The 27,099-nt window shown below is 42.1% G+C and overlaps 1 protein-coding gene across 7 annotated transcripts in view; it reads right to left on the reverse strand.

Annotated features, from left to right (window-relative positions):
• The window catches only part of nfasca (neurofascin homolog (chicken) a), a 63,643-nt gene that overhangs the window by 36,331 nt on the left and 213 nt on the right, over positions 1-27,099 (reverse strand). For 4 of the 7 annotated variants that reach the window (XR_012964018.1, XM_076156419.1, XM_076156417.1 and 1 more), the window contains 5 exons: positions 27,040-27,099; positions 12,090-12,154; positions 6,795-6,969; positions 3,732-3,749; positions 2,243-2,348 (listed from right to left, as the gene is read on the reverse strand). The exon at positions 27,040-27,099 is cut by the window's right edge. Coding sequence is in view for 6 of the 7 variants with exons in the window: in XM_076156419.1 (XP_076012534.1) it covers positions 2,243-2,348; positions 3,732-3,749; positions 6,795-6,888 (218 nt within the window). In the remaining variant the exon portion in view is untranslated. Of the gene's footprint in view, positions 1-2,242; positions 2,349-3,731; positions 3,750-3,959; positions 4,076-6,794; positions 6,970-12,089; positions 12,155-27,039 lie in introns of those variants that run through there. The other 3 variants (XM_076156414.1, XM_076156416.1, XM_076156418.1) reach the window with 3 other exon arrangements.

A 27,099-nucleotide genomic window follows, 5' to 3' on the forward strand; every position in this document is an offset into this window, starting at 1 on the left:
GGTACATCTCAAAAAATTAGAATATCATGAAAAAGTCCAATATTTTTTGTCACTCATCTCAGAAAGTGAAAGCCATATATTATATAGATCAATGACACATAGAGTGAAATATTTCAAGCCTTTATTTCTTGAAATTTTGATTATTATGCTTACAGCTAACAGAAACGCAAAATTCAGTGTCTCAGAAAATTAGAATATTACATAAGATCAATCAAAAAAGGATATTTTAAACAGAAATTTCAGGCTTCTGAATTAATGTTTATTTCTATGCACTCAATACTTGGTTGGGTCTCCTTTTGCATGAATTTCTGCATCAATGCGCCGTGGCATGGAGGCGATCAGCATGGGGCACTGCTCAGGTGTAATGGAAGCCCAGATTGCTTCGATAGCGGCCTTCAGGTCATCTGCATTGTTGGGTCTGGTGTCTCTCATCTTCCTCTTGACAATACCCCATAGATTCTCTATGGGGTTCAGGTCAGCCGAGTTTGCTGGCCAAACAAGCACAGTAGCACCATGGTCACTGAACCAGCTTTTGGTACCTTTGGCAGTGTGGGCAGGTGCCAAGTCCTGCTGGAAAATGAAATCAGCATCTCCATAAAGCTTGTCAGCAGAAGGAATCATGAAGTGCTCTAAAATTTCCTGGTAGATGGCTGCATTGACTGTGGACTTCAGAGAACACAGTGGACCAACACCAGCACATGACATGGCAGCCCAAATCATCACGGACTGGGGAAACTTCACACTGGACTGGACAAGCAACGTGGGTTCTGTGCCTCTCCACTCTTAATCCAGACTCTGGGACCTTGATTTCCAAATGACATGCAACATTTACTTTCATCTGAAAAGAGGACTTTGGACCACGGAGCAACAGTCATGTCATGTGCTGGTGTTGGTCAATGCAGCCATCTACCAGGACATTTTAGAGCACTTCATGGAGGACTTGGCACCTGCCCACACTGCCAAAGGTACCAAAAGCTGGTTCAGTGGTGTTACTGTGCTTGATTGGCCAGCAAACTCGCCTGACCTGAACCCCATAGAGAATCGCCTCCATGCCACGGCGCATTGATGCAGAAATTCATGCAAAAGGAGGCCCAACCAAGTATTGAGTGCATAGAAATTGCACTTGAAATCTTTCACTCTATGTGTCATTTATCTATATAATATATGGGTTTCACTTTCTGAGATGAGTGACAAAAAATATTGGACTTTTTCATGATATTCAATTTTTTTTAGATGTACCTGTATATGTGTGTGTGTGTGTGTGCGTGTGTTTGTAATGTGCAGGGGTTTGAAGGAGTGCTGAGAATGTTAGATTATGCTGTGAGACAATTTCAATTCGGATTCAAACACACCTGGAGGGTCTCATCTTTGTCTGGAAGTGTGTTGAGTTGGTGTTTTACAGCGTGTGTGTGTGTGTGTGTGTGTGTGTGTGTGTGTGTGTGTGTGTGTGTGAGGCATCAGGAGAGAAATCAGTGAGTTTAGAAGTGGTGCATGTGTGTGTGTTCATACTGTCCTGCTGCCAAAGGGTATAGCTGATATTCCTTTAAAAAAATATCCAGAGTGTATCTGGCATTTCGACAAATAGCCACGGGCACACTGGAGAGGGGGAAATCAATGTGAGGCAAAAAGAGAAATGGAAAATTAACTCATCCTTTACTTTTCAGAGCAAAGACTCCAGATCCAGGCACACACACACACACACACACACACACACACACACACACACTATAATGTGCTGGAAATGTAGTGCCTGGACCTGGGTCGTCTACTCCGACAACAAACGGACAAGTTAAGTTTCCATTTTTGCTCCAGGTTGTTATTCTTTTGTAAATGTAGACATATAGAAAGAGATGAGAAAATAGGAATAAAGCGAGAGTCATATGGGTTCAAGTCAACGAGAACAGTCAGGCAGAAAGGAAGGAAGGAAGATGAGATGATGAGAATGTGGAGAGACGATGATGTGGGACAGCAGAGAGACAGAGAGACAGAGAGAGAGAGAGCAGATTATTACATGTGAGCAGAACTGTTGGTCCATATTACAATCACTGCCAGAGAGAGTGAAGGGAAAGAGAGGGAGAGGAGATGGATGGATGGATGGATGGATGGATGGATGGATGGATGGATGGATGGATGATAGCAGTTTGCATCTGAATACACACATGCATTAATGTACGCGTGCAAGCTTATTTTGCTTTGAGTCTTTGTTTCGGCGTGTGTGTGTGTGTGTGTGTGCAGTGCTCACGTTGGTACTGGGTTGCCCTTGGCCTCGCATTCGATGATGATGTTATCTCTGGGATCCACAATGTAGTCCTTCGACGACTGCTTGATTATGGTGGGGGGCTGCTTCACTGTGAAAGGAGAGGGACACAAAAGCAGAGACATCAATGAATGAGGTGGTGTACTGACAGAAACTGCACACGCATACACAAACAAACACACATACACACACACACAGACGGCACATTGCTGCACTGTGGACATTACAGCATTTCAGCTGTGTTCACTCTGCTTTACATATTTAATTGCTTGCTTAAGCCAAAACCAGCACGACAGACACAACCATGCAGCCAACATTTCTCTCTGCCCTTAGCTCACTGAGCAGTGCAGGGCTTCAACTTCAATACTTAACACACACACACACAGAAACACACGCATACACACACACACTGAACAACAGAAGCTAACAAGCGCATCAGAGAGCCGGCCGCCAGCTAGATTAAAGGAAAGCCCTCTGAAAGCAAGCTCTGCCACTGGCCTGTGAGAGAAAGAAAGAAGATGGAAGGAGAGAGTGCATCAGAGAGATAGGGAGAGAGAGAAGAGAGAGAGAGAGAGAGAGAGAGCGCGCATCAGACAGAGAGAGAGAGCATCAGAGAGAGAGACGGAAGTGGTTCTCAGCTCAGCCATGCGAGGGATACCAGACCTACTATACCAATATACAGTGTAAATCTGTCACGTTGCTATGGCAACCCAGTATTTCCTACACAATCCTTGGTTATGATAAAGACAGGTTTCAGAGATTACAGTCATGGGAATTACCCCTTAGCCAATCACTTCAAACCATTTGTCCCCATCCTCTCAGTTACTTACACGATGCTGACAATCCAACATTTTAACGACTATTTTTCATTGCTGCTCGTTAATGTATACGTCAGTAATTCAGTAAGATTCATTAACAGATGCTGCTGACACACTGCAGGAACCTTATTGCAGTTCCACAGCAGGCGAGAAACGAGCTGACCCACAACAAGAAGCCAGGACAAACCACGACCATCTCCACCCTCACAAGCCGACATAAATGTGTCTGTTGCAGTATAGACACAAGTACATGTGAGTGACATGTATGTTACATAATACATATATGTACTGTATATACTAAATAAAGGTGTGAAAAACAGCAATGCTCCACATCTGATTGTTATTATCCCTTGTAGTATTGCATTTTGTACCATTTGTGAAGATTTAGGGATTTTTTTCCTTCGTATTTAGTGCAGTATGGCAGCACAGTGATTCATACTGTTGCCTCACAGCATGAAGGTCAAGGGTTCGGAGCCCTGTGCCAGCCCGTGTGCTGTTTGTTAGCTTAAGGCTCATGCTGTTGCCCTTGACCAAAGTGCTACAGTTAGGCAATGAATCACACTATGGGTCATATCAAGCAGGAAAGGAAAACAATATATATTGTTATAAAAGGACAAGTTTAGTGCAGCAGTGAGATTTTAACAACAAATACTTACGGTCTTGCAGGAGCTTTGCTGTTAGTCCAACGGAAAGCCAAGGGGAGACAGACAGAAGGTGGACAGCATTGTTAAGCATATTAGATGTGTAACACAGTTATAAGGGTGGGTTACTCATGTTACAGCCTTAGTATCTATAAACTACAATCTATGTTATAGCATTAGCTGGTGTGGATATGAGGGAAAGCGTTGTGATCTATGGAAAGACAGAATATGGTGAGGACTCACCTGTAAGATGTGAAGCGATGATAGGAAAGGAGGAGAAAGAAAAAAACATAAGCAAGGTTAATCCAATGTGTGTGATATCACAACTGCAAAGGTCATCATATTGGAGCAAACACTTTGTGCCAAGGTGTCCAACAGTGATAACAAAATGGCTGCCGGCTTGTGCCAAACTGAGCTGAGAGGGAATAAGTGAAACTTTTTCATTAACTGTAAACTAAATTTAGCCATCTGTGCCCTTGAATTACTTCATTTGTTGCCTCAGATTAATAATTTATGTGCTCCAATTTCATTAAAATTACAGTATTAAATTACAACCTGTCACATTTATAACAATTTTACCTTCAGGCCACTTGTCCTTGTCTGCTCAGTGGGGTGGCCATGAACTTAAAAGAGTTTTATTGTGATCTTTGACTAGGATGTGTGGATGGACTTCAAGGTTTGGCGGTTAAATGCAACATTTTGTAATGTGCTGACATCCTTCAACTGCATTTTACACGACAGCAGGCTGTTTTACAGTGGATTGAGGCCGCCGACATCCAATTCATAAAAACCAAAAGAAATAAAAAAATAAAAAAATAAAAAAATAGGACTGTGGGAGCAGGTTAATTACATTACATTACATTACAGGTTACATTGGGAAATTCAAGGGCATAGAAGTCAATGTCATAGGATTGTGACACAAATCACAATCATGATCTACAAAGTATATCTATATCTATAAGAGATCTTTTTGATATTTATTGGTCCCATATCACACAGCGCTACTGTTGCTTGAAATAACGCCCAGGCTGGTTGTGACTGACTGAGAAGCCCCCAGGACCCTGAACACGTACACAATGCTACAGCAGCCCTGTGTCAGCAGTTTGACCTTGTGTTTCTGCGATAGCTAGCATATTATTTACAAAGGTCTGCGTGTGTGTATCTGTGTGTTTTGTCTGCATATTTTTGCCTGTTTTATATCATATATATTATATCATTTGAACCAATTAATGAAGATGACTCCTCACTCCTATATGCTGGCTTTATATTGTATGCAAGTGTATACCCTGTAGATATAATTATAGGAAGATGGATGAGGTGTGTGTGTGTCCTGTAGAGATGTGCAGAAAGCACTCGTCAATAAAGGTCAACAGTGCACTTTGCAGTGAAGCAGATAAGGCGACAAAGGGAGAAGCGGGGGATGGTGAGTGATGGAAACTGATGATCAAACCCATTTTCTTCTCTTTCTCTAATGAGTCAAACTTACAATCAAAAGCCAAACAAAAGATAGACGAGCACCTGCATGGAACCTTTATTAGCTTTAACATTGTAACTGTCTGCAAAGAGTAAAAGCTACCCCCTACTAAAAACATACAGAAATATATGCATAAAAATCCTGACTTATACATTGCGCAGCAGAAATATGGATCATATCAGTGAAATCTACACAAACATTGTGTGTGTGTGTGTTGCCTATATGATCCATATTCATAATGTGAACGCTAGTCCAGTCAAATTACCTCAGCTATATTTATTTAATAAAGCACGAACCATGCAATCTTTAAAAAATGTAACTTTAACTTTAAAAATGTGTGTATTTAATTCCCTCAATTTATTACAGGGTGGCGAATACACTTAGGCGAGGTCACAGGGTCGTATAGGCAGTATACATATGGCCTCTGTGACATCAGATCAATATAGCATCAGGAATCCAAGGTTGAAAGGTCACCCTTATAAAACAAAAAACAGAGGGAGAGATGGCGCCACAGGGGGTCAAAGAAATAGAAGACGGAGCAGCTGACAGATGACTGCTACATGCGTGTGTGTGTGTGAGTGTATTGATGCGGTTGTGTGTGTGCCACATATAGGCCAGGTGCCTTTGGGGCTCTCTCACTATCAAATCATTTTTCATTGTACCACTGCCACACAAACATTCAGCGTTATTCATCTTTCCTGTGAAAAAACAACGTGTGTGTGTTTCTGTGTGTATGTGTGGGTGTGCATGTGTGTATGTTTTCAGTACAAAAGAAAAGACAGGACTGCTCCCTTGCTTCTTTGTGTCTTTGTTCCCAATTCCCACATGAGTCCATTTAAGCTGGAGAAACTAGTCAGGATGGTTTCACACTGCTCATAATGGACAGGTATGGGAGTTGTGTGTGTGTGTGTGTGTGTGTATGTGGGGGGGTGGGTATAATACATCAATATGTGCTTGTGGAAATCAATGAGGGTCAATCATCATGGGAGCCAACTATCACTCTGAGAAAAAGTCTATTCACATGATAATTAAGTGTGTGTGCAGTCACTCCCACAGCTCCAGTACATTTTCAGATTGAAACCTTTTATGAACCCGGAATTAATAATTTATCCATTTGATATATGAAGTTGGGATGAAAGAAACGAATCACACTGGGATCTTGTAACTTCTCATTATGCCATTAACCAATACATAAAAAGGTTTATGCAATTGATTCTTTAAGAAATAGCAGTCTGAACTTAGAGTGACATCATGCAACCTACATATTGCGGGTGTGAAATTTTACTGCAGTGTAGTGTAAGTGTTTAGTGTAGTTTGTCATGTCACACTAATGTGTTGTTAGAAATTGGGCAGATCATCTAAAGTAATAGTTCAGAATCAAGAACTTGTATCTTAAGCATTTGCAAGTAAAGCAACAACGCATTATTATTTATTCTCTCTTTTGTTGTCACCCATAATCCCAATCAGACATTAATGATCTTTCCTGTTACCTTGGATAGTTGCATAGGTGATGCAATGACCCACCAACAGCACAGACTCATCACATGGTTGCACTACAGTAAATCACACTGAAGATGCTATAAAACGTTTGCTGAATTACTTACGGTCTTGTGGGACTTCTATGGGTGCTGCCCTGTGCCACAGTAGCAGCAGTAATGACAAGACAGCCAGGGCCACATGCCTGCCCTGCGCCAACATCTCTCCCCTTGCGATTGGCCGGCCTCCACCCTCACCTCTCCTGATTGGCTAGATGGCTCTCCTGACAGCCACGGCAAGGACCTGCGAGTACAGACAGGGGAGACGGAGACAGATGGTTAGAGACGAAAGGAGCAAAGTAGGCTGTAGCGTATGTGGAGTGTACAGTTTTTATGTATGCGTGTCTGAAAGTGGTTGCATGCATGATTTCTGCGTCAGAGAGTGTGTGTAGACGCTGCCCTATATTCACAGCTGAGTTCCTGCAGGGCTCCCACAAGAGACAACTAGCAAACAACATCAAGATCTGTAGTAATGTGTAAAGTGGGGTCTGGGTCCAACAGGGGCCACATGATGATGGATAACTAGACTACTATGTCACCGCACGGTGGAAGCAAAGCAAGTGATGTCTCCATCTATTACAGCCTCATTGATTCATTGTAATCTTTTACACCTTTCTCAGGACTGCTTCACCTTAAGAGTAATTCTGACTTTGGATGGACAAAAAAAGATTTTGGAGTGGATGCATCCAAAAACAAGTAAAGTATTTGGAATGAGTAAAGTAAGCTTCTCTATTATATCTGCCCACTGTCTAATTTACCCCTCCAGCTCCTTCCTTCTGCCCCGCCCTATGCCAGCCATGGCAACCACTTCTCCATATTGGAACCATACCACCTGCCCACTGTTAATCCCCTGTGCCCCATGCTGCCATCTCCCACCAGGATCAATCTTCTGCTCCACTTCAAACCACACCAGGGCTCAAAGATGTGACCATGTGAATCAGCTGGGTGGGGGCAACAGAAGGCTGCCATATTTATTCCTTCAGGAAAATACTGGGGAGGGGAATTATGGGAAGCCCCTCAAATTAATCAATTAGAGTTCATTGATCGTTTCATTAAAAGGAAGAAATGCTTATAAGGCTAAAAAAAAGGGTTTTCAAATCAAATAAATAATCAAATAATAAACTAAAAGGGCAGTAATTGACTGATTTGTATCAAACTTGGACCTAAGAATATATTATTGGATGTAATCCTGTATCTCTCTAGAGTCACAACAATGAATTAATCCATTAATTTTAGAACAGCTTTTCTGCCTGAGGGGGGTAATGACACTTTGCCCAAAGACAGAAAACACCTACTCTACACACACACACAAACGCATAAACCATATGGTGGTATGTCAACCCAATACCATCCAACTAAATACCTAATCTGCCCCTGGGGAGTCAATACCAAGGCATTGGCTGGTGTTAGATGCCAATCACACACACACACATTCATACACACACACACACACACACACACACACACACACACACACACACACACACACACACACACACACACGCACACACACATGCACACTGACAGAATGGAGGTCTGTGGTCATGCACAAAATGCAGGAACGTACAAGCACAGGAAAAGTTCACTTAGTCAGAGCAGGCAGAGATCAAAAAGCAAAGGATGAAGGCAAATCTTAATTGAATCTTAAGTTGTGGTCAAAGATAAACTAGGCCAAAACTAAAAATCAAGGCAAGTCAAGCTTAAAAGGATGGACTGCTACATGGGTAACTGGACAATCTGGCCAAGATTAGTGGGCCAATTTACTATACAGTACATATAGCATATAGGGTCTGGGGATGAAGATGTGATGGAGTGCTTGAGAGGATTACACACACACACACACAGGTACAGATGGACACAAGATCACGTGTGGATATGGTTTGCACGTTAATTTGTACTGATTCCTCAATGGAACAGATAAAAAAGAACTGCACTGACTTTCACTGTATGTTCCTGTTACAAACACACACACACACACACACACACACACACACACACAAACACAAGCTGTTGTGAAACGTGACCATTATGATCCCTTCTCTGTTAATTACTGTCACACAAAAACATACACACAGATCCACACACGCATAGGAAAAAGGAATGCAGGGTTTAGAAAAAAAGCAGGCGATACAGTCCAATATGAAACTGTAGACAGAAATCTACTTTGAATTGCAAATGTATTCCCTGCAGAAAAGAGGGAAAAAGAAAGATGAAAAGAAGAGCGAGAGAGAGCAAGAGAGAGAGAGAGGGGGAGACTACTCGAGTGAAAGCCCTGAAATCCCTCCACGTGGTGTGTATGATCCACACTACACACTGCAGTGCATTAAATATCACCAGTAACAAACTAAAGCTGAAAAATGATGAGGCAAAAAAGAGGTCAGTGAACGCCTCACACAATACAATACTACCTGTTAGAACATATTAGAAGCGTTCCACATCATCAAAACAGGTGTACAAAATCAGACACCGGGGGTCAAAACTTTGAAAGCCACATTGGACTGTGCGTTGTGTTCACTGGCTGCTGGTTAATTGTCCTTTAAGTTACACATTACGGCGCATGTATGGCACCTTAATATGACTGAAATTGGAATGAATCGGTGCATGAAAACAGAGTAGAGTAACAAACAGAGTAACAAACCTTGACTTAGGTTCGCAGACTGGACAAAAACTGGACGTAGGATGGAGGAAATTAGCATGCTGAACTTGCAGCGACTCCATTGAAATGAAATTAATTCTCTGTGGAATTTCTTCATTATAAACGTGATTCACATCAAGGTGAGTTGACTGCATTAGGGCAAAGGCTTTGGGCAGAATGAGGTGTTGGGGCACACACACACACACACACACACACACACACACACACCCTAGACAGACTGCAACCAGGTCAGGCTTACCTGATTTAAGCCTGAGGTTCACAAATGCAGGCTCACATTCTCATCACACACTCGCAAACACACACACACACAAACATTAAGTAGCTATTTCACCCAACATTGGGAACATAATAGAATCCATTAGTGTAATGGATGGAAATGAGTCTGGACTCTTCTGTTAGGTCTCATGCCAAAGAGCTTTATCAGACACAGATTAATGTTTTGCAGGCTGCAACATTAATAAACCGATGTTAGTTTGTATTCCTCGTGTGTCCTGATTCTGCCTCGTGACCTTCGTCGAGATTCACCGGGAGCAGGAACAAAGATCATGACACGAAGGGATAAAAATATTAACCTACTTAAATAAACTGCAGGGAATTAGCATAAATTAACTAAACTTAACTGACATCTTCCGTGATTGAAGATGAGGGAGGATTTTTGTAGGAGAGGCACCATCGTGGGCAGGAGGAGTGTGTCAGAGCACATTACAGAGTGAATCTTAAGACATATCCTGTAAATATTTGATGTTTCTTTTGGAAGGCTGCTTTAAAAATGTCAAATCAACAATTAAAGCAAAAATGTCCCAGCATTCAGACATCATATCAGCACAAACACTGCTGCTTTAGCTTCTGGTAGAATGTTGGGGTCAGTCAGGAGCAAAACTAATTCTAAGCAAATCATTTGTGTGCGTGTTGTCAAATAAAAACACAAATAAATGAAAATATTATATTGCTTAAACACATTTTCTATAAATTGCTTCTGTTGGTTTTCAATTACCTTCCTTTGTTTTAATTATCTCCTCTCATCATTGTCTTTTCTAATAATCAATGGCAACACTAAGAAACACCCACACACGCACACACACGTGCACACACACACACACACACACACACACACACACACACACACACACACACACACACACACACACACACACACACACACACACACACACACACACCTCAACAACAGTCATGCACTCGTGTCTTTTCACCAAATGGCACTTTCAAATTGTTTGCACTTCTCAGTCAAAGCCAGTCATTCTGGAGCTCTGCTGAGGGCTAATGGAGCTCTTATGGGACAAAAGACAGCAGGGACACAGCCAAGGACGGGAAAACGCACAATAATTAGATTAGGTGTGTGTATTTTAGTGTGTATATGTGTCTGTTTAAAGAGTCACAAAATAGGAAAAAGGGAAAAACCCATCATTTTATCTTAATCCATCCCAGGAAATGATTTTTTGTGTATATCATTTGCGTGTGTTTATGTGTGTATGAGTGGATGAATTGATGTCTGTGTGGTGTGTGCATGGATGTTTCTCATCACTGTTTAGTAGACGAACCATTCCGACCCAGTCCTTTCCCATCATCTTAGTGTTAGGTTAAGGCTCCTGCCATTGCCCTTGAGCAATGCACTACTAGCGTGTAGACTAGGAACCTGAACGCCCAGCTGAATATGGCCACACATTGCTTTTGTACTTACAGATTTTGTACTTACATTTAGCTGTTGTGGTGCATTTATGTACTTGGAGGAAAATCAGACAACTGGGATTTAGAATTTGGCTGGGTGGCAGTTTAAGGTGGAAGATTAATCATTCAGACGCTGCAGGTTTGCTGAAGCTCTCTATATTACCTGGCTACAAATGCAGCATATATACATTTCATATACATTTTTCACCTTAGACATCTACAAACCGATGACTCAGGTATGATGCCACAGATGTAGTAGTGCATTAAAATGAGGATAGAGTGAAATAATGTGGATTTAATTTTCACTATATTTCCCTCAAAATCATTTCCAGAAAGCAACAGTTCTCTTAAGAGAATCAAATTCTTTCTTCTCCCACAGCAGGGGGTCATAAATCAAACACCACACCTCTCCTGACACGTCTTCTTTATCTCCTCTCTCTCAGACAGCAGCACACCTGGGGCATTACTACAATAAATGCCCCCTCTCCCGTTCCACTGACCTCCAACAAATACACCACAGCTCACACACCACAAACACACTACACCCATCCATTCCTGTTTTCAAAAGGCCCCCAAAAATAGCCCTCCACCCATCACACACGATTACCCTCAGCACATTACCACAGGCTCCATCCTCCACCACCGCATAGGAAATGAGAACTCTGTCTCAAACAGCAGAGGTCCTATATTTAACATGTCAGGCTTTCGTTACACCAGCCACACGAAAAATGACCCCAAACCTTCAGAGCCCACGAGCTGGATGCACCATTGGACATCGATAATTTGGTTTAGGCAGCAGGATTTCCTCACATAGTGATATCTAAGCAGGGGTCAGAAGGCCAAACATCACGTCTGCGGCTGGAATCCTGACTGGATTTTGCAGCCGGAATACCAGAACATGATACAGAGCTCCAGGATACACATGTGCAACACATTCTTGTTTTCTGAGCTGAAATTAAACCTCAAACACACACCCCACACACAGATGGACTCATTTAACAAATATTTAACAGGATACTTACTTACGTCAACTGAAATGGATGCTATCTTCAGTTTCGTCACCCACGCTGTTGATTGCTTAGCAGTCCTGATGAGACACAAAGAGAAAAAAACAATGTATAAGATATTACAACATATTGAATTCCATTGAAAAATAAGGTAAGAAAGCAATGCAGCAGAGTTCAAGAAATGTGCACTGATTTATAGCTGATTGTCGTTTCATCAGAAGTTGTGATTCGCTGATCACGTTCACTTTAAGGAAGTAAAGGTGTAATTACAAATCAATATTACGTATTTATTTATTTTAAGTTTTGCCCTCTCTTCCTTTGTAACATTAGGATAAAGAAGCTCCAGTTATATATGGCTTAATGAACCATAAGCTATGAATCAGGAGGCAGTCAAACTGTTGTCCTGAAGTGTGTTGGCAGAAAACCTACAAGCCAACCACAAATGCGGTAAAATCAAACACTTTTACACTAAAACAGGCTTGAGTTTTCCCTTTGGATGCAGTGAAATAAAAATATGGTTTGAACGTGCTGAAGTCTTGTTAGTCTTTTGTTTGCCTGAACACAGCAAGTCGGCACAAAGATCCAGCAGACAGCAGTAAATATGCAAGCCTGAGGACTGTCTGCACAAGTGTGCTCTCGTGAACTTGCGTGTGTGTTCTGTGTGCACTCGGGCTTTCAAAGAGATCGTCTGTAGCCAGCCACTGCCCTCAGGATCAGAGGATGCTCTTTCCCTCATTTCTTGTCTGAGGATGTTGCACACACACTCACGCACAAACATACACAGACTGTCTGCCTGGAGGAGAGCAAATTGTGGAAAGACTACTGGAATACACCAATACTGTGCCAAGTACACAGTTTGTGATACAATAAGTATTATGTTAATTTATGAACTGCTCTTTACGCACACAACACACATTTTAATCACAGAACCAACTCATTTCCGCAGTAAGAGCAAATTCTACTATCTACCGACAGAAGAAGGGACGCATCAGTGCTCATGTTTTGGGTCTCATCTCATCTATAGCTGACTGAGCTTTGTGGCTCCCGAGAGGTCCTAACGCAGCAAACTCGGCTCCTACGGCAGCATATTATGATAAACAGAGTCTCGACATGTATTATATATGTTACACACACGCGACTGCTTTGATCAATACAAGGCTGCAAAATGGGAGAAGAGTTTATAGCCCCTGCATTACTCAATAAATAATTCACAACCCCGAGATGCACTTATCTTTATCTTGAAGTAGTTTCACTAACTTTGTAATGAAAGAGCATCACGGATACATGAATGAAATGTGATGTACATAAATTCTTGTGGCTGAGCATTAAAAGTGTCTCGTTTTATAAGATGCTTAACTAGATCCGATGACTTTAGTGTTCATCCATTGTGTATTTAAGCACTGCTCTACACATGCTGAACAACTGGGGGGAATGTGCTTAACTAGGCTAAGTGCAATGCCAAAGGGCACAGCAATAGTTTTGGCCTACTTGAGAAGAATGTGTCCACAGTATGTACAGTATTGCATAAGTAAGTCTGGAGTGCTGCGTAACGGTATGGATACAGTAGATTTTCGAATGTGTGTGTGTGTGTGTGTGTGTGTGTGTGTCTGGTTGAATCATGTTGAATTAAGATCACCAGAACCCGTCTTCATCCCGACTTTCCCTGCAAATCCAAACTACCCATCTACTGACAGGATTACAACATGAAAGTTTAAATATAGTAAGTCCAGGAGTAAAGACAAGCAGTGTGTAAGTGTATTTAGGTTTTGCTGTAAAGAGTAAAGAGTGTGTTCCAAGTGCTGTAAGTGATAATGACTGCACTGCATGTGTAAAGTGAGTAAAGAAACCGCTGATGTTGCTCACACTACAGCAAACACACTCAAGTGTAGCTTTCTGACCCTCTCTCAACAGTCTCATGTGATAACAAGGAGTGTGAGTGTATGTGTGTGTGTGTATGTACGAATTGGCACTTTCATGTCCAGTCTATCACCTGCTATTCCCTGCTGACTCAAGACTGGTGCAGCACTCACCAATTCACTAATGACTGTCCCAGAGGCTGTGTGTGTGCATGTGTGTGTGTTATGTACCCCTCCAAACATGCACATTGCCTCCTACCCCCATCCTCCTACTAGCCCTCCAGAGTTGCCCTCTGAACTAAGTCCATTACTGTCATCACACACACACACACACACACACACACACACACACACACACACACACACACACACACACACACACACACACACACACACACACACACACACACACACACACACACACACACACACGTGTAGCAATTAAATGGCTCATAGACTCACTCAGAGGTCATGGGTCACATGCTAAAGAGGTTGCAGGGGGAATTGTAAAGTCCATAACAATGACATCAGTTCCTTGGAATAGTTGACACTTAAAAAGATTGCCATGGCAACCACTCTGATGGACAAGGATGGGACTTGAGGAAAGTGTCTGCTTGGTGTGAATAACATCTGTACAATAGGTGCTGCTTGTGATTTGATCAGTGGCAGCTTCACATTTTGTTCTACATGATTTAAGCACAGTCACATCTCAGTTATACATGTTGTTGCGGCTGCAGTGTGAATCCAATATGTCAAAAAATCATTAGTGACTTCAGAGTTGTCACTATTGGGAATCCTATCAGAAATAAAAACACTACATATACTTAAAATATGTTGAATCTATGTTTTGGCTTTACAAATCAAATTGTTTACTGAACTAAATTTTCCAACATTCAACACCGTTCTAGACTGTGTTAAACCTTCAGCCAGTGGTTTCAGTCCCATTCGTTATACTATGAACACCAACTTACACAGACTTGAAATTTGCTGCAGAAAGTCAAATATCACAGAATATGTCCTGCTTCATTTTGACCCAAGTGATTGTGTCATTGTACGACACAGGCATACATAACATGGACAGGCAGAATAGAAATGTTGCAGCTGATGTCTGCTGCTCATTTATGGTGCAGTCAAAGCCAGTGAGAGGCTCTGTAACAGACACATACAGTATTTCTACATGTTTCTGTATATGTTGAAAGAAAACCAGATTGTACATTTTCACACAATGATATCTGAACAGCAGCAACGTTGTGGGGAGCACAGAATTGTAAACGCCCCTACCAATTAGTGCTGTGGTGGTGGTAGCAGTAGAAGTAGTAATAAGTGATACAAGCAACAATAGTATCAGCCAACGATTCTGCGTTTCTGGAGATAAAAACATGAATTACAAGTCTGAATTCGCATTTTGCAACAATATAAATATTAGCCATTACAACAATATTAGTAATGCCTTCATTAATGATATAGAAACCCTTGCAAGACTAGATGCACTGTACTGATAACCCAACCAGTGAACTCTAACAGATTTCATGTATGTACTGTATGTGTGAAATGATTAACGTCCCTTTTTTTAAACAAAGCCCTCTTCAATTAACCCTCGGCCTGACTATGGAGTGATAACAGGCATAAAACAAACTGGTGTCAGACTGCGAGCGCAGCCCGCTGCTCTGTGCACAACCTCCAGGGACGCAAAGACGAAGAAACGAGGATGGAGGGGGTAAATCAGTGGTTGCCAGGCGATACGTGTGTCTATGTGGATGTCATGCTTGGCAGGAGTTGTGGCTCGATGTTGCAGAATGACCTACTTTTGATAGAAGGAGAGAGGAGAGAGAGGAATGATGGCATAGTGAGGATGTTCAGGGGTTGGGGATTACAGGCCGGTTTTGTTTGTTTTTTAAATGATATAGACAGAAGAGAGACAAGAGGGGGGTGCGGGTTAATGGAGACGGAACAGGAAATGATAAAGACTCAACAGAAGGTCGGGAGAGTAAGAGAAGTCAGACATGAGGCTGTAAAAAGAGTAATCAGCGGACAAAGAAAAGGAGGAGTACGCAAGGTTGATTGGACAAAAAGATGTGTGTAGTGTGTATGTGTGTGCAAGTGTGTCTGTCTTGTGTGTCTGTCTCTTTCCAGCCCTGAGGGGACACACACCCAGCAGCTCAACCCCAGATAAATCAATCCCAGAGTGATTTGAGCACTTCCTGTGCCCACACATCCTCTTTTATGAGAGCCCTTAATAAATGATGACTGCCACCTGCAGCAAGGACACACACACGCAGACACACACACACACAGACACACACACACACACACACACTCACACAGACACACACACATACACACACACATATACACACACATACGCACACACATATACACATTTGCGCAGGGTTACCTGTAGGACAGATAGTGGCAGACTTTCTCTTGAAGATTTGGTATTAATTTGGTAAACAGACTGGTTTATGGCGATTTCTGTCTGATTTTGGCATCAAAATGACACTTTAATTGGAGGAGACTAAAAGTTTTAACATGCATGTGTATGTATCTGATAATATTTAACAATAATTACTTTCCCTATTGAATTTTTGAATGCTGGAATAGTATTTTATTTTCCCCATTTATTGTTGTTGGATCTGAGTTCTTCTGCAAACATGTCCACAGCACCGCTGCATGTGTGTTCCATGTACACAACAACACACACAGAGCGGAGAACAACAGTGAAACTTGTCAACACTTCCAAACCTGCAGCAGCTCATCCAGAACTATGAATCAATGTCAGCTTGTACAGGCTGCACTCGAAACACGGTGGGCAGACCCCAATCAGTCTGTTACCCCCTGTCAGTTTCGACCCGAAACATTCACCACCAGAGGATGAAGGCAGACAGACAGAAAGGAGGAGTAGGAGGGTTGGGGAGGAGGGAGGAGAGAGGAGAGGTCGCTGTTTATCAACATAAAAATAGCAGACAGAGGCAGAGAGGATGAACGAAGAAAAAGGGAGCAGAACCAGGCAAACACGGACAATGAATGAAAGATATTGGCACATTTATTGATCTAAAACCCTCTTATACCACTGAAAACTGTTACTGTTATTTTAAAGTGCACACAATGTCAGATTTCACATATGAGCCCAACACTGTTTAACAGAAATTCAAATGAGGAAATATACCTTGTTTAAGGCAGAAAAGAGCCAGTTAACCTCATTTATGAAAAGGGAAAATGGTTGAATGTCACTATTTGCCCATACCAAAATGTAAAATTTAGTGCTGGGTTTTATGTATACCCCCCTGCCGTCTTTTTCTGAACAAACGTATTGTACGAATGTTACATTTGACAACCAATTGGCGCGAGGCAGGATCTCTAAAGGAGACATTTGGATTAATCCTCTGCACTGCACTGTGAATTCACACTGGAGGAAAATGTTGGACCACAAGACAGGCCGACATCTCCACAGCCTGTGTAGCAGATTGGCTCTAGCCAGACGAGAGTAGAGACGAGACATGAGAGTCGAGTGGAGGATTAAAGGATTGTAACCCTGACGAGTGAGAGTTAAAAAGGACGCGAGTCGAAGATTTAGCACGGACTGAAGAATAGAAGGGGTGGAAAGAAAACGGGGGCAGCCTATATAACCGGCCAGATGTTGTACTACTGTCTGATAAGGAAGCGCAGATGTCAATCCTCCCGGCCAGACTTGAGACACACACCACACATACTGTATATGATATATGAAAACCAGGACACATGGTTCTTTAAGAGCAAAGCAGTGATGGATGATTAAGAAATGTGATATAAATATGTAAGTTCCTTGATGCCAGATAGTTTGATTTACAAAAACATGTCAGAGGAAAATGGCCGGACAGGTTTAAGCTGACAGGAAAGCCTGAGTAAGTAACAGTAACCGCGTCACAACAAAGGGTAGAAATGCATCTCTGATAACCTTGAAGTTAATGGGCTGCACACCGGGTAAATACTATCTCTGCTGTAACATGTGTAATACCATCTGAGCAACCATTTCAATAGCAGACACGCAGACCATTACGTTACATTCACAGTCTATTGCTCCTTCATGCAAAATACATACAGGTTTCCTGTTTGGTGCATTTCTGCATGATTTAACAGGTGCCCCTCCCCCCCTTTAATTTCCACCTGAAATATTAAATATCTCCTGCTGGCATCCAAATCACTCTGAAGTCAGCCCGGCACAGTCACAAGCAGGCTTACCCGCTGAGATTTGATTGTCACCAATCTACTTTTAGCATCTCTACAACCAATTTTCCAGTAGATTTAACATAAAACATTGCAGATTGGTTGCTATGAAATAAGGTACAAACATCTCTGGTTGCCAGAGGATGAATCATGAAAAATGTATAGTGTCACCAGTAAGTCAACATGTCACACCGTGCTTAAAAGTAGTATGTTCCATGCTAACTGGAAATGTTAAAATACTAACAAGCTAACACACTGTTAGTAACTGTTAGCATGTTACGGTAATGTACTACCCAAGATGCTAAATTGTATGTTAAATGTTTGTACATGTTAACAAGCACACATGTACACACAGCTTAGCATGCTAACAAATATGGACAAGCACAGCTGCTGATGAAGTACGACTGAAGCTGACAAAGCATTCATTCATTTATTTATTTATTCATTCGTCAGTCATTCGTTTAGCCATTCTGCCTTCTCATACTAGTGTTGTTTTCTAGTGACCTTTATTAAGCAAATGTGCGTGGCAGATAAAAAGGCGGCATAAACTCATGTAAAGTAGGACTATTTCCATATATTTCAGATGGTTTATGTCTTGTTTACTTGACATGACCAATCAGACAGCAGTGTCAGTAAATCAGTGAGCGTGTACAGGAGGTTGGGGGTTAAATAAATGTTGGATCGACTCTGAGGGCTCAGCCAGAAGCTGCTGACAGGAACACTGGAGCTTTACTCCAATAAAAGAAAAAAGCTTATTAAGGCTGAATCCAGAACTGCAGCCAAGCTGTGAGGGAGAGCGAGTGAGAGCGAGAAAGAGTCTGTGAGGGCAGCCTCCATCAGAACACAGACCTATTATCTTGTAGTGTGTGAGTGTGTGTGGGCGTGTGTGTGTGTGTGTGTGTGTATGTGGTTACGCATCCAAATGTATGACTAGCAAATTAAGCCTCAAACCGGTTGAAGAATATTGTAAACATTTGTATCTGAACAAATCTGTGGCTAACCTGATTTTGTTGTATAGGGTAAATGGAAGATGCCATGGTGTCATGAGCTGGTCAATTCTGATCAATCAGCTTTCCACTGTCAATTATTTTCTTAATGATTAACGCTGCTGCTTTATATCATTACACTTTGATGACATTCCTGACCAGCTACAAACAGCTACGAGTGTCATGCTAGCCACAAGATGCCAACGTCAACATTGCGAAACACAAAAATGTGCAATTTAACTCTAAATAGTAAATTAATAAATTATTTACTTAGTAACTCAGCTGCTCAGCTCAAGTAAATGGGACTTTTTTTCAGCAGAAGCTTGTAATGAGTACTGATAAATTAATGTAAAATGATTGTAATGCATGAAATCATTTATTTATGTGGTAAGTAGCCGTGTAATAAGCAGGACATGAGACACCTGCACCCACTGTGTCCCCATCGTCCGCAATAATCACAATACATTATCCCCTACAGGAGTCACCAGAGTGTGTGGTTGAGGCTTAGATAAGACTTTCGTTTTTTAAATATCCTCCAAATGAAAGGTCTCTCCCTCTTTTTACCCTCCCTACCACTCACGCCCTCCATCTTGTCCATCTTTTTGTCCTCTTGGCCAGCAAGGTCTTGTCAAATTTGAGCTTTGTTTAGATTTACCCTGACGTCGATCTATTTTATTCTTGTTTTTATAGCTTTTGAATCCATTTATCAGACTTTCTTTGTGCCACCTATGATTTTCCATCCATTTCTGTCATCCATCACCATCCATCCATCCATCCATTCACCCTTGCCTCCATCACCCACTGTGCCAATGTCAATTCATCGCAAAGCCTCATTAGCACATCTGGATCTCGCTTTGTGCTCCCCCTCCATCCATCCTTCCATCCCTCCCTCCCTCCGCCCTTTCCTCTATTTCTCCTCCTCTATCTTCTCCTCCCCCCATTCCTCTCGCAACTTCCTCCTTTTTCCTCCACCTCCGAACACCCTCATCCAATAAGAAAACTTCTTGGTCACCACGGCTCCTTAGCAACAGCCCCACAAGGGGAACGAAGGTGGGATGGGAGTGGGGGAGGAATGAAGGAAAGAAGGGAGATATGGCTGGGGCAGGAGGGGGGGCTAAAATGAGGAGGAGGAGGAGGTAAAATCGGGAGATCGACCACAGCGGGAGTGTGAGGCTGGAGGTGCGTTTGCCATTATAAAAGCCCTGCATCTTAAGTGTGTGTGTGTGTGTGTGTGTGTGTGTGTGTGTGTGTGTGTGTGGTTATCTCTGAGTGAACGAACATGCACACCTGAAAGGGAGGGAGCAAAAGTATAATCGCCCTGTTTGATCTCAGTGTGTGTGTGTGTGTGTGTGTGTGTCTGTCTGTATGTGAAATTAATGAAATAAAGGATGAAATCATGGAACCAAAAATGGTTTATACTGCAAATATAATCCAGACTGCATTAGTTAAAAGTCTGCTCACAAGGAAAGTGTGTGTGTGTGTGTGTGTGTGTGTGTGTGTGTGTGTGTGTGTGTGTGTGTGTGTGTGTGTGTGTGTGTGCGTGTGTGTGTGTGTGTGTGTTCTTGATTGACTTTGGGAACACGATGCACTGAACACTGATATCGGTATGGTCATATTTCATTGCATGGTTGACATTCTCTTTCCTTTTCTTTCTTTCTATTAAAGATCCAGCATCTCTCTTTCATGTTCCGATGGTGATCAGCATTCCAGAGAGGAGAATCTCCCACAGCCTCAAAGTCAAACATAGGCGACAAAGAAGCCTGGTCAGCTCCCAAGTGAGTTAATGTGATACATGGGTCTGGCCTGAGATGGTAATATGGCCCATTATATTTAAACAGCAGAGCAATAACAGGATTGGATCATACTGGGGGCTGCATGTAAGATTTGGATAAGAACTTAAATCAAATAGCTTGAGTTCATCTCTTAAGTCCCTCTGTGACCTGTGCTAAATGTTCCACTGTGGCCACCGTACAAATAAATCTTCATATTAACTTACTGAATTGGAGCGACTCATGCACATAACATAACATCATCTACATAGAGTTCCTCATTTTTATATCAGGTGAACTTAAATTTTCTAGTGAGCTGCCACGGAACTGTGTGTGTGCGCGTGTGTGTGCATGAGTGTGCGCAAGCTATTTTGTAGGCATGACTACCAAGCCTAATTTACCAGCATGGGCCCATCTGCCTTGAGGTTACCACAGTGATTAAAGTCATTCTGCCATTGGTCGGTCAGTCCTGCAGGCTCACACACACACATACACACATACAGAGAGAAAGAGAGAGAGAAAGAGAGAGAGAGAGAGAGAGAGAGAGAGAGAGAGAGAGAGAGAGAGAGAGAGAGAGTTGTCCAATTTCCCTGCCATAATTATAGCATTACCAAATTTCATTTCCTGGGGTCTCTCTCAGTCTCTTTGTGTGTCTCGCTCTTTCTCCCTCCACTCACCTTTTGTCCTCCCCTCACCGCTCTTTTCTCCTCCTCCATACACGTACGCAGTTAAATGACATTAAGTCCGTTATTGAGTGTGTGTTCATCTATACTATAGGGACACTGAACAGAATCCTCACTGTTCGCCATCTCCTACTGTATTCATTCATTATGTAGGATGGCCTTATATCTGTCCTGTCATCTCTCTATCTCTTACAGCTAACAGATCTGGCCTGGGGTGTGGTCTCATATTTATAGGGTCATGAAAAGGACACGTCAAATGTCTGACATCGAAAATTGATGGATATCATAATGAGAGATGGAAAAGTTAAAAATGGACACACAGCTCCGTTTATCAAGCAGTTTTCCCATCACTTCCATTCCGCTTATTGTCAGTTCAAAGCCCATTTCCACATCATACACAGAAATTAATTAATAGTTCAGAATGTAATGTCAAATATATCAAAGGAACATCTGTCTTCTTTGTCTCTGCTCGTCTTTGCTGTCTGATCTTTCCTTAGACATTAACAGCCCAGTGTGAGTGTGTGTGTGTATGTGCATGTATACAGAATGTGAGGAAACCCCTCCCGGGAGCCATGGTGTTAAAATGACATGACATGTCTATGTGCGAGTGTGTGTGTGTTTGTATGTGTGTGTCTGTCTGTGTGTCTGTGTGTATTAGTCATTACCGCTCTGGTGGAGTGGGTAAAAGGTGGGATAAGATGTGTTGTCTCTGAGTGTGTGTGTGTTTGTGTGTCTGTGTGTCTGTGTATGTGTGCGTGTGTGCGTGTGTGCATGCGTGCGTGCGTGTGTGTGGAGGCACAACATTACAGAGGCTTAGGTGGGATGCTGGTGTGTGTGTGCATTTAGATGAGTGCTTTTTTGTTGACAAGTCTGTGAGAGAGAAGGATGGAGAGAGAGATGGAGAGAGAGATGGTGTGAGGGCTGGGTGACTATGCGTTAGCTGCTGCTGACAAAACTAATTAACACTTTGGTGAATCTATCGTGTACAGAATATGAAAAACACACACCAACACATCACACACATGTCCGTCAATTAAAGGAAATAGTGGGTGGATGTTTAACAGAAAGCATCATCTACACGAGTATTTAATACAATACTGAGAGGGTAAACGTAATGTGGAGGGGATAAACAAGAGACGACATGAAAAACGGATGAAAGCAAAGAAGAAAATATCAAGACAAACAGACAGACAATGAAGCACATGTAACCTCCGTCCATATATCATTTGTGTCCTGTGAGAGGATGAAATCGGCCCCCCTGCTGTGTCGTTGGAAACAAATTAAAGGAGTCATTTCACGAGCGAGTGAAGCAATGGCCAATGGCGAGATGAGGTGACTTGAGCACGTACTGGGTTTAGATTGAAGGCGTCAATCATCCCTTTTACATCCACAGCTCTGTGTTAACAACACAATGAAGCAATGAAACTGCGTGTGTGTGTGTGTGTGTTAATTAAGGTCCAACATTTATATTTCGCAACCATAGAACCCATCTCTCTTATGATGATGATGCGCACATACACACACATCTTGACAGGAGGCCAAGCCACAAGAAGCTAAACAGTAAGCATACACACACACACACACACGTGCACAGATGCCACGAACAGAAGCTACATATTCACACTGAAGCGTTAACCTACTGCACGTCACACTGAATAATGGAGTGTATCTGGGTAGAGTGTGAGCGCGTGCATGTACATGTCTGTTCAACCCAAGAGTATGTCACAGAATACATATGTTGATAAGCGTATGGATTTGAAGAGGCCTAGTATTGAGCACAGAGGCAACCAGATACGGTGCATATACATAATTTACTGTAACATATAACGTCACTGCAGTAGATTATTGAGTTATTGTCATCATTTGGATTAATTTAAATGAGTGAACATGCACACACACACACACACACACACACACACACACACACACACACACACACACACACACACACACATACACACACACACACACACACACAACAATATAGGATAAGTGCCAGGCTCAGGGGGACAACATCTGTTTTCACACCTGGAATCACGGAAAGTCTGGGTCATGACCTTCTTCACAATCTGTCTTCATCATTTCTCCTTTGCTCTCGTTTCCTCTCATCTCCTCCGTTCTCATTTATCCTCATACTTCAAAAATAAAATATCAAAGTATCTCAGGTCAGCTTTTCTCCTGTTTTTCTTCACAAAGGAAGGATGTACTCACTAGAAATGAAAGCAGCTCAGTTTCAAGCAGCAGCAGTGATGGAGAAGAAATATGATATCAAAACTCTGCTATTGTTTATGGTCGTTTCACTCAGTTTAAGTGTCTCTACTGTCCACATGACTGAGCCACTTATATCTCACACACCTTTGCCGTATCGTTTCTGCAGTAAGGTTTATCGACAGCCAGTTAACATGCTGATATCGCAACATGTGACCTTCAGGAGGTTAAGAACAAGGTGCAATGCAGAGTGGTGAGACCATTATTTTCCATATAATGACCTCCTCAAAAGTCCCAGGGTCACTTTGCACAGAAGAAGAGGTTGAGTTCAATTCCTAATCAGCCAGTTCTGTTTCCATGAATTGTAAAAAATTGCATTTACAAGGCCATTTTTCCAACATTGAAATTGATTGAAGACCACATAGGCAAATGTGTGCTTCCATCCGTCACTTTACACACTGTTTCTATATACAGTAGGTGTGTGTGTCAAAGTACTTCAGAGTTGTCATGACTACATTGTGACTACAGGTTTCACCGTGTTTATCTTAACGCTGTTTAAGGAAAATTCAGTAGTGCCCCACAGTTACTGCAGTGATGATTTTCTGATGCACAAACACTTCTCCCACTGCCCAGCAACGACACGATTGGCATCCAATACATGGCCTCCAGCTCTCTGTTCTTTCTCACAAGAAAAACAGGCAATGTAACATGGGAGATCAGAGTGACAATTTGCTCTGATCTTTTCCCTTTGGCAATGGAGAGAAAGGGGGGTGAAGAGAGAGAGAGAGAGCGAGAGAGAGCGAGAGAGAGCGAGAGAGAGAGAGAGAGAGAGAGAGAGAGAAAGAAAGAGAGAGAGAGAGAATGAGACAGAGGGCGAGCGGGAGACAGAGAGAGAGGGGATGGTTTGGTTAGTACAAGACCTCTCATCCAAATATTAGTAATGAAGACCCGTCAGTGCCCATTATTCTCTCTCTCTCTCTCTCTCTCTCTCTCTCTCTCTCTCTCTCTCTCTCTCTCTCTCTCTCTCTCTCTCTCTCTCTCTCTCTCTCTCTCTCTCTCTCTCTCTCTCTCTCTCTCCTCTCTCTCTCTCTCTCTCTCTCTCTCTCTCTCTCTCTCTCTCTCTCTCTCTCTGTCTTCTACTGGATGCACTAACCTCTTCTTCCCAATGCTTTTGAACAAAGCATGGACTGTACTTGAGTACATGTACAATGTACGTGTGTGTGAGTGTGTGTGTGTGTGTGTGTGTGTGCGTGTGTGTGTGTGTGTGTGTGTGAACGCATGTGGGTGAGTACTGTACAGAATCGACACACAACCATCACATGAGACACACACCTGCATAAGTATGCGCAAAACTAATTGATATGCATACAGGCAATTATCTTCCTACTTGCATTTGACACACACACACACGCACACATAACAAAAACATGTTTTTGTGTAACATGTCCAATGTCCTCCTACATGACAATTGCTTTTTCAGACAACCCTTCGTCATCACTGCCACTTAGGCCACCCACATACACACAAACAGAAACACACACAGTGTACAAGCCGCATATGCTTGTCACAGAGCCAGTGAGACTGTTACTCTGAAAGCTATAGCAGCACGTCTCTTCATCTCTTCCACTGAATCAGCTTCTTTGCTTCTGACCTTTGCCTGAGAAGCTTTAACTCAATAAAATGATAGAGATTAGAGATTAGTGACTAATAAAGATCTGATTATTAGAATGATTATCTCTTAATTTTTTCTCAATCAATTTTGATTGATAACCACCTGTGATTTTCTGTCCTTCTGTGTTCTTTTAGGCACATACACTCCAAAAAGATTTGCTGCTATTCTCTCTAATATCAGGGACTCCAGTGAACCATTCTATACATTTAACACTGAATCACAGCGAAACAACCAGAGCACAGGTGCATGATGGGACCTTCTGTTTGGTTTCTAAAATCACAATGACAACCATTGACCCTCATCTGCTGTAAAGTTTGTGTACATTACATCCGTCTGAAACAAAAGCCTGTTGAACCCACAATAACTGAAAAGGGAACTACACACCGCAATTGTGAGGCAAGAGCCATTCAGTCACACCCAACCAGCAATGAAGCATCAACAATTAAAACATATAACGAATCTATCAACTATTAGAGCTTGAACCTGTAAACCAAGAGAGCTGACCAAGTCCGAAACCTAAACAGACTTTAGAATCCAAACCTGTGACCCCGTTAAAGTTCTGCCAGACAGAGCTGAACTCAAGCTATAGGCAACAGGAGAAAATTCCATGAGCAAAATCAATATTCAATTTTTATCAGTAAAAATGCTCTCGTCATTCAAAACTGCAAAGAGAAATGAGCTTAAAGCGATAAACTAAGTCATGAACCCATAAACCGACACAGACATCCAGGCCAGCAGACAGCTAGAGGAGTTAATGGTGACCAATGAGGTAATACACAGCCCGGACATAATCCATACTTTTCCAATCAACTGTGGCAGACAGACTCATAAGTGTGTGTGTGTGTGTGTGTGTGTGTGTGTGTGTGTGTGTGTGTGTGTGAATTCTGAGCTGTAACCAGTTTTCATTTCTCATTTCAACTACCAGGCTGATCTGATCAATTATTTAAATGCTGAAACTGCCAACACCAGATTAAACAGATGAAACAACTTTTTCCCACGTAAAGGTTATAAAACATTTGCAAGATTATACTACATGGAGCTTGTTTATGAGAATACATAAAAAGCGATAGGTCTGGTAGAACCATGTGAACAACTGAATCAGGAATGAATGAAAGTTAAGGAAGCGTATACAGCCACACACACACACACACGCATTACACACACATCCGCTTTTTTAAAACTATCTCTGTGAGACATTTCTGTTATGGAGTGAAGACAAATGAAAGGCAGAACAAAGCAAAAGATGAATCAGGGAGGAAACGCTGCTAGCGGGATTCAAACCTGCGGTGAATGTAAAGCACACTGGTGCCTCTGAGTCAGAGATCACAACAAGAAAGTGTCTTTGAGGGGCATGGCACACACAAAGTACACTTAGAAATACAAGTTTACAATTATACAGCAGCACAGTACATGGTTTCAATATGTTTACTCCCACAAATCAAATTTACATCATGATTTCTGGCTGGGACAGTCGACAATTTCTGCCAATTACAAGGTAGATAAACAGAATGAAAGAGGATTTGTTGTCCCAACCATTTACACACACTTACTCTCTCACTCTCTCTCACACACACAAACACATCAGTACCTTTTAGTGCAGCTCTTGCATCCAGGTGTACAGCAGTGCAGGATGATCGTGTTGTATCTC

Source organism: Genypterus blacodes, unplaced genomic scaffold, assembly GCF_046128005.1.
Source record: "Genypterus blacodes isolate CSIRO-AG114 ecotype Tasmania unplaced genomic scaffold, CSIRO-AGI_Gbla_v1 ptg000070l_1, whole genome shotgun sequence".
NCBI classification, from domain to species: domain Eukaryota; kingdom Metazoa; phylum Chordata; class Actinopteri; order Ophidiiformes; family Ophidiidae; genus Genypterus; species Genypterus blacodes.